Source organism: Hypomesus nipponensis, chromosome 22 (assembly GCF_054491055.1).
Source record: "Hypomesus nipponensis isolate SF chromosome 22, ASM5449105v1, whole genome shotgun sequence".
In the NCBI taxonomy this organism is placed as follows: Eukaryota; Metazoa; Chordata; class Actinopteri; order Osmeriformes; family Osmeridae; genus Hypomesus; species Hypomesus nipponensis.
In genome coordinates this window covers 7,425,001-7,437,674 of record NC_140382.1, presented here as the reverse complement: position 1 = coordinate 7,437,674, position 12,674 = coordinate 7,425,001, and the positions used below count along the sequence as shown (strand labels likewise).

The 12,674-nt window shown below is 46.8% G+C and overlaps 2 protein-coding genes across 4 annotated transcripts in view; both read left to right on the top strand.

Moving 5' to 3' along the window:
* cntfr (ciliary neurotrophic factor receptor) overlaps positions 1-6,098 on the top strand; it is a 78,646-nt gene extending 72,548 nt beyond the window's left edge. For both annotated transcript variants that reach the window (XM_084687184.1, XM_084687185.1), the window contains exons 7-9: positions 1,903-2,092; positions 3,412-3,544; positions 4,852-6,098. In XM_084687184.1, the coding sequence (XP_084543310.1) occupies positions 1,903-2,092; positions 3,412-3,544; position 4,852 (324 nt within the window). In that variant the 3' untranslated portion in view covers positions 4,853-6,098. The remainder of the gene's footprint in view (positions 1-1,902; positions 2,093-3,411; positions 3,545-4,851) is intronic.
* A 4,341-nt stretch (positions 6,099-10,439) lies between these two features.
* Positions 10,440-12,674, top strand: part of il11ra (interleukin 11 receptor subunit alpha) — a 17,499-nt gene continuing 15,264 nt past the window's right edge. For both annotated transcript variants that reach the window (XR_014740912.1, XM_084686712.1), the window contains exon 1: positions 10,440-10,580. The gene's annotated coding sequence lies outside the window, so the exon portion shown is untranslated. The remainder of the gene's footprint in view (positions 10,581-12,674) is intronic.

Genomic DNA, 12,674 nt, shown 5'->3' with positions numbered 1-12,674 from the left:
ACAAATAGACACACACGTATACAAACAAACAGACATCAACACAAACATGTACACACACTGCACACCCATACCTCTGTGTGTCAGACCTGCTGTTTAATGTCGTTGGTTTAAGTGAATAATTCATGAACCCACTGAGGGTAGAATGTTTGTGGACCAAATATAGAGCATCAAGAAACACACTGTTTTAGCACTGCCTGATCTGTGTGTGCGTTTATGTATGTGTGTGTGTGTGTGTGTGTGTGTGTGAGTGAGTGAGTGTGAGTGCATGTTTGTTTTGCATATATGTGTGTTCAGGAGTGGGTGACCATGCTGAGGGTTAGGGTGGAGTCAGAGTGATGGTTTGTGGGTAAAACAGGGAAGATACGTCTCCGTCTCAGTCTGGGATTGTGGGAGTTTGACCTTCGTTGGGGAATTCTGGGTGAAGTTGACCTTATAAAGCCAGGAAGCAGACTGTGCCAGCATGCCAGCATCCAACCTCAACCACACACACACACACACACACACACACGCACACACACACACCTACCCACTCACACAAACACTCACCCCCACAGACACAAACAAACACCTTTTGATTTCATCCTCTTTCTCAAGTCTGGACATTTTTAGTTCAAGTGCCCTTATTGATGATTGGAACACTTGTTAACCTGTGCCATAATATACAATCAGATGCTTTTGGTCAGGCAGGGTTTGTGTGTAAATATGTGTGTGTGTGTGTGCGTGTGTTTGTGTGCGTGCGTGTGTGTGTATGTATGTACTTTTGTCTCAGCGGACAAACCACAATATCCGCCAATTATGGAAGAAATAGTTCCATTAAAATGTAAATGTGAAAACTAAACATAGTTATTCCTGGAGAGTTATGGGAACAGTTCACACTCACACACAGCTCAGGCAATGTTAAAACAGCGTGGTTGTTGTGGAGAACCTTCTCTTCATATCGTCTCTCTGCACCTCTGCATGGCCATGCCGAAGCGAGGGAGAAATAAAAGAGGAGGGGGAGAGAGAGGGAAACGGGATGGTAGTGATGGATCACCAGGATGAGTCATATTCTTGTTTTCCTCCGCTACACCTCTCTCTGTTCCTCTCCACCACAAATCCTTTATCCTCTTTCTTTTGTCTATACCCTCCTCTTCCTCTCCTCTTTACTCCTACCCTTGCTTTCATCTACTATCTCCTCCTCTCCTCTCTTCTCCCCCTACCCTCCCCTCTGCTCCCCTACCCTCCTCTCTCCTTTCTCCTCTCTCCTCTCTTTTCTTTCTCCCCTCTCCTCCCCTTCTCCTCTGCTCTCCTCTTTTCCTCTCAGCTGTGGTCGATGCATCAGCTTAATTCCCTGTGAATGAAGATACCGCCAACGTACCCAGCATGTTTTGTGCTCACCTTTGAACTCATTACTCAGAGGTGTGCGGATGGAGCGTGTGCGTGTAAATCCATCAACTTATGTTTGCGAATATGCGTGTGTGTGAGTCCATGTGTACGCTTGCATGTGTGTCTGCATGTCGAGTGTGTGTGTGTGTGAAGAGTCAGGCTAGTAATCAAAAGGTTACCGGTTCGAATCCCGGCCGTGCAAAATGAAGTTGTCCTTGGGCAAGACACTTCACCCTACTTGCCTCGTGGGGGAATGTCCCTGTACTTACTGTAAGTCGCTCTGGATAATAATGTCTGCTAAATGACTAAATGTCAATGTGTGTGTGTGAGTTGGCGTGCGCGGTGAAGTGATTTTCAGTGTCATCAGTCTCATTCATCCACACATTTATCACCTGGATGATTTCCGTTGTTTATAAATGCAAAACGGGAAAAGCGGTTCTATCTTCCTAACCGACCTTCTCACCGGCTGATCTGGGCCTTCCCCTGTGGCGTTCCTGACTCTCTCTCTCTCTCTCTCTCTCTGTGATTGGCTGTTAGGTAGAGCTGTCGGACAGCACCTCGCACACCATTACGGACGCGTACGTGGGGAAGGAATACATCATCCAGGTGGCGGCCAAGGACACAGAGATCGGCACGTGGAGCGACTGGAGCGTGGCGGTGCACGCCACGCCCTGGATGGACCAGCACAAACAGATCACCTCCACCACCGAGGCCGACGCCCCCATAGGTACACACCTCCACGACCGGCACACTCCTGACCCCAATTCATTTACAAGGCTCCATCGCTACGCCAACCGGTCCCTAGATCGGCTGGCGTTCAGCTTCATACTGCCACCTGCTGGACTCCACAGTGACTGCACACCCCTTTCTCTTCACTGTAACACGTACACACACACACACTCCCTTTAGTGTACGACACACACACACACACACACAAATACATGTTCCTCACACAGGCACATATTCCTCACACATATTCTTCATTCTTGTTGTTTTTCATTCATATCACACCAATTATCCATCCATCTGTAAAAAGATTGGATTTTTTTTCTCTCTCTTTCTCTCGCCCGGAAACTCAGAGTTTCCCTCTGCCCTCCATATCTTCCTCTTTCTCTGCCTCCCTCCCCTCCACTGCCTACCCACTCCCTCCCTCCCCCTCTGTTGTCCCACAGTGTTGTCTCCCTAGCTGGAGGCTTATTAGGATTCTGATCTAGCTTCAGTCTGTATGCCTACATTCTCCCTCCCTCCCTCCCTCTCTCCCTCCTTCCCTCTCTCTCCCTCTCTCCATCTCTCTGTCCCTCTCTCCCTCCTCCAGCACTTCCTCTCACCTCTCTCCTATGTGTCCACACTCTCCCCAGTCTTGCTTCCCCCCCCCCCACTCACCCACTCCCCTTTCCACCCTCACCTCGCTCGCCCTCCCTCCCTCCATCTCCTATTCTCCTCTTCCCCGTACGTCTCTCCTGTGCCCAGCCCAGCGTTATTGGACAGAGCTCAGTTGATCAGACAGCCAATGAGAATCCATGTTAAGTGGTGTTTAAGGTAGTGTTCTGTAAATAGCTGCGTCAGAGATGGACACCAACCTCTTTCCACTTACCCAGATATTCTCTCTCTCTCTCTCCCCTCCCTCTCTCGTATGCACTCGCTCTCCCTCCTCATCTTCCACCTAGTTGTTTTGACATATTTTATTGAGTTCATTTGAGAACGACAGTTACTCCGCCAAAAGGAAGTGTAATGTTAAATTGTCATTTCACACCTCACCGCTCCCCACAAACACCAGCACCACACCAGAACAGAGGCTTCATTAATAGCAGAAAAATATTGCTGAACCCCTCACAGTCATGAATGTGATTTCCACCCCGGGCTAAGAGCTTAATCCTGCGCTACAGAGCCACAGTAGCAATACAAGAGCTCTCCTGTGTCTGCTGAGGTGGTTGAGAAGGGTTCTTCATCTTCATTGCAAAAATCTGTTCTGTATTTGTCTTATTGACCTTATCTCTGTGGTGTTGTTGTGTACTTATTGGCTGTGTGGCCTGTCTGCCCCCCCAGAGACCACGCCCTCTACTGCCCCTCCCTCTGCAGAGCCGCGGGTGGGCGGAGCTGTGGACGGCGCCGCCTCCAGGCCACGCCCCCTCTTGTCATCCTGCCTGCTGCTGGCGGCCACGCTGCTCGTCATCATGTGGTGAGTTACTATGACGATCATATCCAGGTAGACTTCTCTCATTGCAGCATGACAACCTCCTATCCAACAATAACTGAAGTTATGCTACCTTACTGCGCCTGGACACAGATCCAGCCTCCAGTTCTATGGGAGCATGTGAAGCCCTCTGTGACATGGCTTGTAATAGTACAATTGTATTTGATTAGAGACATGAGAGAGGAGACAGGAGAGGGGAGAGGAACCTGGAGACAGGAGGCAGGAGAGAGGAGACAGGAGATAGAAGAGAGGAGACAGGAGAGAGTGGAGAGGAGAGAGGAGACAGGAGAGAGGAGACAGGAGACAGGAGAGTGGAGACAGGAGAGAGGAGACAGGAGACAGGAGATAGAAGAGAGGAGACAGGAGACAGGAGACAGGAGAGTGAAGACAGGAGAGAGGAGACAGGAGAGAGGAGACAGGAGACAGGAGACAGGAGATAGAAGAGAGGAGACAGGAGACAGGAGACCATTAAAGTAACAGACAGAAAGTGCATTGCTTATTCAGGTATATTTCCCTGTATTTAAATGGAAGCCTGTTGCAACTACCTGATTAGTGCAGTTTGTTTTGGTTGATGGGTTGGTGCAGGCGGGGGGGGGGGGCTTCCAACAGCTGAAGGCACATTGTATGAATATGGATGTGGTTCCTCTCCCTGTGTTCCTTTGCCTGCCTGCCTGCCTGCCTGCCTGCCTGCTTGTTTGCTTGCCTGCTTGCCTGTCTGCCTGCCTGCCTGCCTGCCTGCCTGCCTGCCTGCCTGCCTGTCTGTCTGTCTGTCTGTCTGTCTGTCTGTCTGTCTGTCTGTCTGCCTGTCTGTCTGCTTGCCTGTCAATTGGTCTGTCTCTCTTGTTGTCTCCTCTCCTCACCCCGACACAGTAGTTCAGTTTCACCAGTCACATGGGCAGACCCCTGACAGACACAGCCCCAACTCAACTCAGATGTGCAATTATATGTTTGGCAATTACAGGAATGCCAACCCTGTATCTTCATTTGCTCTCTCAGTGGAATAGCAAAATGTCAGGTTGTTAATCATGACTGAACACACACACACACTCTCACCCCTACATGCTCACACACACACACATACACACACACACGAGCAAACCCCATAACATCTGCCAGTCTAATTTTATGTAGTTGTAAAATTGTGAACTGTTATTAGTACTTGAGTTGATCTCATGTATCTCTACTCTCTCTCCCTCTACTCCCCATTCTCTCTCTCTCTCTCTCTCTCTCTCTCTCTCTCTCTCTCTCTCTCTCTCTCTCTCTCTCTCTCTATCTTACTCTCTGTCTCTCAGATATAGTTGTCTCATTCCTGTGGAAGACGTAAAGGATCTGTTCTATGTCTATTTTGCACATGGTCATGGATATTGTGCATTGATAATTTAATTCAAGTTTCTCACTAAAAGTCAAGTAGAAAAAAAGAAGACCACGTAAAAGTTTTTAAAGATCCATTCTTCAAAAGAAAAACAAAACACAGTGCCCTCTAGAAGAAGCAGCACCCCCGTCGATACTTAGACACAGGAAGCCGAGGACACATGGACAGGAAGTCAGTGGTTAGGGAGAACGAGAGGGAACAAGACACCCGCCAGCCAGCACAAGGAAGAAAGTCATCCACCTGATCTTCGCTCTTTCATCACCATTGAGCCCCATCCCTACTTCATCCCTCCAACACCCTCTCCTTCCTCCAGCATTGTGTGGAACTCCGGTTCTAGAATTCTTTGTCATCATGTGCAGTGACATACAGCTAACTCATCATGCCAAAGACTCGCCCAGGAACAGACACACTCTCTCACAATCCTTAGCTTCCTGCCTGTGTGTGTGTGTGTGTGTAATGAAAAGAGGGGAAGGGGGGGGGAGCGTCAGAGGGAAAGACACCTGAAGACTCTTGAATCTAGCAATGGCTGCCACATACACACACACACACACACACACACACATAGGTACACACACACATACACAAACACCTGAGGACAACATTTTCTGGAGGAGTCAATCATGATTCTGAATCCTTGAGTTTGCTCTATGTTCTGTGCATCACCACGGAGACGGGACAGTAGAAACCCAGTGGATTAGAGAGCCTTTAGACCGGACCGGACCGGACCGGACCAGGGGCTATCATATGGACAGTCTAGTTCAGAGAGCATTGATGGTGTCCTGGAACAGGTCCAAGCTCTGAGCTGAAACATCACTTTGCTTTTTAATTCCATTGCCTTTGAAAAAAAAAAAAAAAGAAAAAAAAGTTTTTCCAATTTTGCGTTTAATAGCCAAGATCACACGTTAATATTCTGTTATTGGAGGACTATTGTTGTGCTTATGTGTGTTTATTATAAAGATAAGAATACACTTACAGGACCTTAGTTTTGTTTTACAGGCGTTCATAATTCCTTAATTCTCCTTGATCCTATTTTGTAAACTATGATATGTATCTTTAACATGAAGAAAGTTTATTATTTAATGATGTATGTATTAGCTTTAGACTCTGTAACCTGCATCCTGGGTTATTTTATAGCTGTATATACAATAAGAGGTTGTTCATTAAATGTGACCATTTCACAATGACCATGTCTCCAATTCTTGACTTTATCTCCTCTCATCTGAGCTAACCTATACTGGCATGCTGGGAGTTTAAACCGGAGATATACAATTCAGAACAGATCGATATTTCATATCTCAGCTGTCAGACTTCTGACACACACATGCACACTCACACACCATGCACACATTGCCCCTCTTAATGACACACAACCTTTCACGGTGCTAGCCACATGACTGACACCTCCGTAAGTGCACTCTGAACCCATGTGTGTGTGTGTGTGTGTGTGTGTGTATGTGTGTGTGTGTGTGTGAAAGAAAGAAAGAAAGAAAGAGAGAGAGAGAGAGAGAGAGGTGACGACCATCATTCAGTTTCATCAGATCCATTATTATCTAACACAGTGTGAACGACACCCTGATATGACACGTTCTGACACCATGTCTCACTCTGTCACAGACACTCCTAGCATACTGACTACTGAGGAAGGGGAACAGTGTTCCTCCATTCTGTAGAAGATGAGAACAGTGTATCTCTTCTCTCATGCAGGAAATAACGGTGTTTCTACACTCTGAGGTGGAAGAGAACAATGTTTTTCCAAGAGAGGAGAGAACAGTGTTTCTCTACTCTCTAAAATGAGATGTGTTTCTCCACTCTGACGAAGGAGAGAACAGTGTTTCTCTACTCTCTAAAATGAGATGTGTTTCTCCACTCTGACGAAGGAGAGAACAGTGTTTCTCTACTCTCTAAAATGAGATGTGTTTCTCCACTCTGACGAAGGAGAGAACAGTGTTTCTCGACTCTGAGGTGAGGGAGAGCAGTGTTTTCTACTGCACAATCACTACTGGCAAGATAGTACTCTGTATCTCCCTCAATCTCTCCCTCTCTTGTTACCTCTTCATCTCTCACTACACCCCCATCCCTTCCTACATGTCTTTCTCATTCTGTTCTACTTCCTCAGTGTCTGGGGCTTTCCTTACGGAAAGATGTTAAAAGATGGAGAGACAGATAAGGAGGGAGGTTGGGATAGAGGGGGGGGGGGCGAGGGCGGAGGGAGGAGTGTAATCTCGGAGCTACATGTGTAAGTGAGAGTTTCAACAGCTCTGTTTCCGCAGACTTTCACAGCCACACTGTCAAGCGAGGCTGATAACAGCGACAAAGTCAAGCAAGTTCAGAAGATGTGCTTCTCAATGACAAACTGTGCGTGCGTGTGCGTGCGTGTGTGTGTTGGGATTGGCTCCATGTCTCTGTTTGCTCCAGCAGGCCGTCCATCTCCTACACCTGCAGACAACACGGTAGACGAGAGACGAAGGGATGAAAGAAGCGAGATGGGCTGGCAGAGGAAAAGGGAAAGGGAGAGGAGGAGAGAGAATGGGAGGGAGGGGGGGTTGTCGGCCCGTTTCCTCTGAAGCTGTCCCTTCTCGCCTGATAGACGATGCTGCTGTGAGTGTAAGTGTCAGAAAGACTGGCCTGGAGCCAGGAGACAGGAGACAGACAGGGAGGAAGGGAGAGGGAGACAGGTGGGTTGAAAGAGGGCATTGAGGGTAGAGGAGAAGGACGGAGGGGGAGGGTGAGGAGGGAAGGATAGATTTGGGAGATGGGATCATCAGTTTCAGGGGGGAGGAGAGGAAGAGGAGGAGATTTGCGGTCGGGGTGACAGAGGGCAAAGGAGGGCGCGGGGGGGGGAGGGGGGCGTGGACAGAAAAAGGAAGATAGCTGATCACTTTCATCTGGACTGGTGACCTGCTACATTCCCCTGAAACCTCACCTCAGGCCTGCAGACGGGTGTGTTCCTGTGTGTTCCTGTGTGTGTGTTCCTGTGTGTGTGTTCCTGCCTGTGTGTGTTCCTGTGTGTGTGTATGTGTTCCTGCCTATGTGTGGTCCTGTGTGTATGCTCCTGCCTGTGTGCATTTCTCTGCATGTGTGTGTGTGATACTAAACAGGCCATCTGAGGGGGGGAGTCGTGGGTACTGCTATGTAGCAAGGCACGGGGGGGGGGGTAACGGGTGTGTGGAGAGTGGGGTGGCGGGGGGGTCAGATATAAGGAGACTAGCGAAGGCAGATTTACGGTGAGAATCATCTGTCGGAGGCATTTCCCAAGGCAGTGATGTCTGTATCTGTGTGTGTGAGGGGTGGGGGGGGGAGGTGGAGGAGACAGACTGGGGGCTGCGTGGTAGCCTGACACTCTCAGGCGGCGGAGCAGAGAGACAGGGATATCCCATGAAAACCAGGAGGGTTTCAAAGGACCCCAGGAACCTCCCGTACTGCACCTCCTCATGGCTCCGGTGAGAAGGGGGAGAGTTCCACACGAGAGCGCGCTGCTTCTTGGGGTCTGGGAGCAGTCGGAGGGAAGTCCGAGACGAATCGGTGGAGTCAGAGGAGAGTTATGTGGGAGTTACAGAGGACTCAGAGAGGAGTTAGAGAGGAGTTAGAGAGAAGTTAGTGAGGAGTTAAAGAGAAGTTAGAGAGGAGTTAGAGAGGAGTTAGAGAGAAGTTAGAGAGGACTCAGAGAGGAGTTAGAGACGAGTTAGAGACGAGTTAGAGAGGAGTTAGAGAGAAGTTAGAGAGGACTCAGAGAGAAGTTAGAGAGGACTCAGAGAGGAGTTAGAGACGAGTTAGAGAGGAGTTAGAGAGGAGTTAGAGAGAAGTTAGAGAGGACTCAGAGAGGAGTTGGAGAGGAGTTAGAGAGGAATCAGAAAGGAGTTGGAGAGAAATCATATATGTGTTTTGGGCTCCTGTCAGTTAAAGGTCATTAACACTTGTCCTTCACAATCTGAGCTCCTTCCCAAGCTGCTAACTCAGTCCTTCTGCTGCAGAGCTATACTGACACCTGCAGGCCTGACAGACAACTTCAGATGGGTTTGCCTCAGACAAACGTGTCACATAACTCTCAGCACTGTCAGTCAGCATCTCGTCCTATCACGCAGTCCGGCCACACCCACTTTAGCAGGGCTTATCTATTTAGAGCAGGAAGTCACCCACACTCGTGATTGCTAAGTGCAACACAGGATGGTTAGCGCTTTACTCCCGTTGCCTCCACAACCCCAGCTTCCGCCCTTGGTCCAGTGTACCCTCTCTCTAGGGGGAATGCGTATCGCAGCTCTCAGCATGGACGTGGACGTGTCTCAGCTGGGTACGACAGGCAGCCGGCACCAGCAGAACATTTGCGCCACGACCATGTATTGTAAAGTCAAGAAAGTGTTTGTGACCTACTACTGAGTCGTCGTGCCTGAATCATTGCTTTCCCTGTATTGTGTATATTTCACCAGCAGAGGGGAGCAGTGCTACAGTTCAGTTTCGAGTAATTAGCTCCTCAACTGACGTCCATAATATTTATTGAAGAAGGTCACCTTTCCTCTTGATCTAATGGTAGTTTGTAATGGTCAATGATGATAGAGTAAAATTACCCGGGTTTGGTCCCCTTGGCTTCAACAATGGGGTGTTTTACGTCAGGATTCATCCGAGACCATGGACCATAGAGCATGAATGACTCATCAAGCGTGTATATATGGACCAATGAGGAACTTCCTGAGAGACCCTCTGAACCAATGAGGAACTTCCTGAGAGACCCTCCTTGCTCTGCCAAGAATCCCAGGGATGTGGAGCCATGACTGGAATGCTTTAGTCAAGTTCAGTGGAAAAATGCAGTTGATTATAAATTGGAATGATCGTTTTGAGCCATATTAGTGGGGGTCTGGAGAAGAAGGATGTGTGCATGTTTGTGTCAGTTTCTGTATGTGTGTGTGTGAATAGTTGTATACATTTGTAATGTAAACACATAGTTGTGGTATCCCACATCTGGAGAAGCAGCCCAGCAGCCAAAGCTCTGCTAGAACCAGTTCTGGCCCCAGGGTTAGGGTAAGGGTTCTGCTAGCGATCGTTGTAGAGGCTTAGGCGTGCACACCTGGTCGCCCCCCCCCCCCACCACCACCACACATACACGCACAGTATGTACGCAGATACACCACACCTGCGCACGCACACACACACACATTTCTCTAACTTTAACAACCAAATGATCTTACCCAGATCAGAAGAAACACACACATACAAACACACAGGCCTACACACCTTGATGATCAGTCTACACTACAGTAAAATACATACCCAGGGTGCAGCGTGTTTACCGGTACAACGGCTACTTTCGAGCCAAAAGATATAAATAAACCTGTGAAAGTTCAACTAAAAACTCAACAGGTGGATTTGTCTCATCACAGACACGCGAGGGATAAATACGACAGGCAATGTGGACCGGGACCTGGCTCGTTAATCCCGTTACAGGAAACCCAGACTCACTCCAGTCCTGATTGACGGAAGGCTCAGCCAATGGAAGCGTATTATTGACGGCGCTGTAAGTGGCACAATCTAACCGTGCCCGCTACACCATTCTCCCTAAAGTAACTCCAACAGATCGAGGGAGGAAAACTCGACTAAGTCGAAACCATGGAACACGACTTCACCAAAGTGCCTGTTCGACGTTAGAAGACTGTAAAGGTAGGTTTTTATTAAGTTAAAACGAAGTCAGTTAAATTGAAATAATACAACCCAGTATAATGCTGGGGAAAAGTTTTCTTTAGTTATTCGTGAGTCGGGACTAAGATGCAACCCCGTTAACACTGCAGTAGGCCGATAGTTACGGTGTGTGGTTAAACCAATGTTTTTTTTTTTTTTTTTTTTTTATCATTTAGAGACGATAGTAGCCCATTTGTGACAGTAAGTGACAAGGAGGCGACCCTCTGTTTATAGCGCAACGACCAGCCTTTCGCAGAGAAACATTATATGTAATGAGACATTTACTGAGTCAAATATTTATAATTGTATTACATGATAAACTTTCACAAATGTATTTTAGTGTGTTCACTTTGTAGTTATTTAAGTACAAATTGTTATACAATATTACATTATATATATATATATATATATATATATATATATATATATATATATATATATATATATATATATACACACACAATTATATATACACATAATCAAATATTTAAAAAAGAAAGCCAAATACATTTTTAAATCTATCAATGTAGGATACTTCATATTGGTTCACTGCAAAGGTCATAATGCCACCATTGCATCTTTGTAATCCAGAACAGTTATCGGACATGTTTACATAGCTCACTAGGAATAGTAGGCCTGTAACCTGTTTTCCGTCTCTTATATCTCCTACGGCCCTAACATCTATGTCCTACAGGATACGTCTCCCAGGTGCTTTATGTCTGCTATGTGTATGTCTCCTCTATGCCTCGTCTGTTCTCCAGCTGCTCTATGTGTTTTATAGGAGACAGTTTACTGTACTGGTTGTCACTGGTCAGCTGCTGCTGTCTAATCACTGGCATTGTGTCCTGATGCCTGATCTGACAAAGAACCACAACATATCCATCATCATCACTTTCTGTCTCTGTCTCTGTCTCTCTCTGTCTCTGTCTCTCTCTCTCTCTCTCTCTCTCTCTCTCTCTCTCTCTCTCTCTCTCTCTCTCTCTCTCTCTCTCTGTATATATATATATATATATATATATATATATATATATATATATATATATATATATATATATATATAACTTAACCATTATATCTTAATATTTGTCTCTATCTCTCTCTCTCTCTCTCTCTCTCTCTCTCTCTCTCTCTCTCTCTCTCTCTTTCACTCACTCACTCACTCACACACACACACACACACACACACACACACACACACACACACACACACACACACACACACACACACACACACACACACAGGAAAGTTCAAACCCTTAAGTGCCAGAGGCAAAAACAAGCACCCCCTGACAATTATCCATCTGAACCTTCTCTTATTGGGATTTGGAGGGAGTGTTGGTTTGTGTGTGTGTGTGTGTGTGTGTGATGTGATCCAGGAGAAAGATAAAAGCTTCAGTGAGATCAAAGGGACAGTATGAAGGAAATTTAGCCAGCTAAATTCCTCACTTCTCCTCCAACCAGATCACTGTACTGACATAAGCTAGACTCAACTACATACTGCTCCACACTGCTACAGACAGAGCTACACACACAGCTGCACACACAGCTACACTCAGCTACAGACTCAGCTACACACACAGATACACACACAGATACACACGCAGCTACAGTCATAGAAAACCCACCCGTTTGCAGTTAAATGAAAAGAAACAGGTTGATTCCTTTCATTCCATAATTACATTTCAGACTTCTACAACCTGATGGCATATCAAAAACACACAAACAGTCACTGCATGAGTGAGTCACACACATTTCACTATACCACAAGCACTGCCATGAGTTCACTATGCATGAATAATCAAAATTCAAAACATCCATACCAATAAATCTCTCTTTATTTCTTGTTGTTACGATGGGACACTACGATGAAGTAGTGTCCCAAATGCATACTGAATGCAACAGTACTTTGTAGGGATAACACCAGTAAAAGAAAAGTACATGAATTGAGACGCTGGGTGTGTCTTTCAACGTCTCTCTAGATAGAAAGAGAGAAAGAGGGGAGGATCTAGGAACAGAGGGAAGGGAAAGAGAGGAAGGACAGATGAAAAGGCGATAAAAAGAAGAAACCAAGAGGTG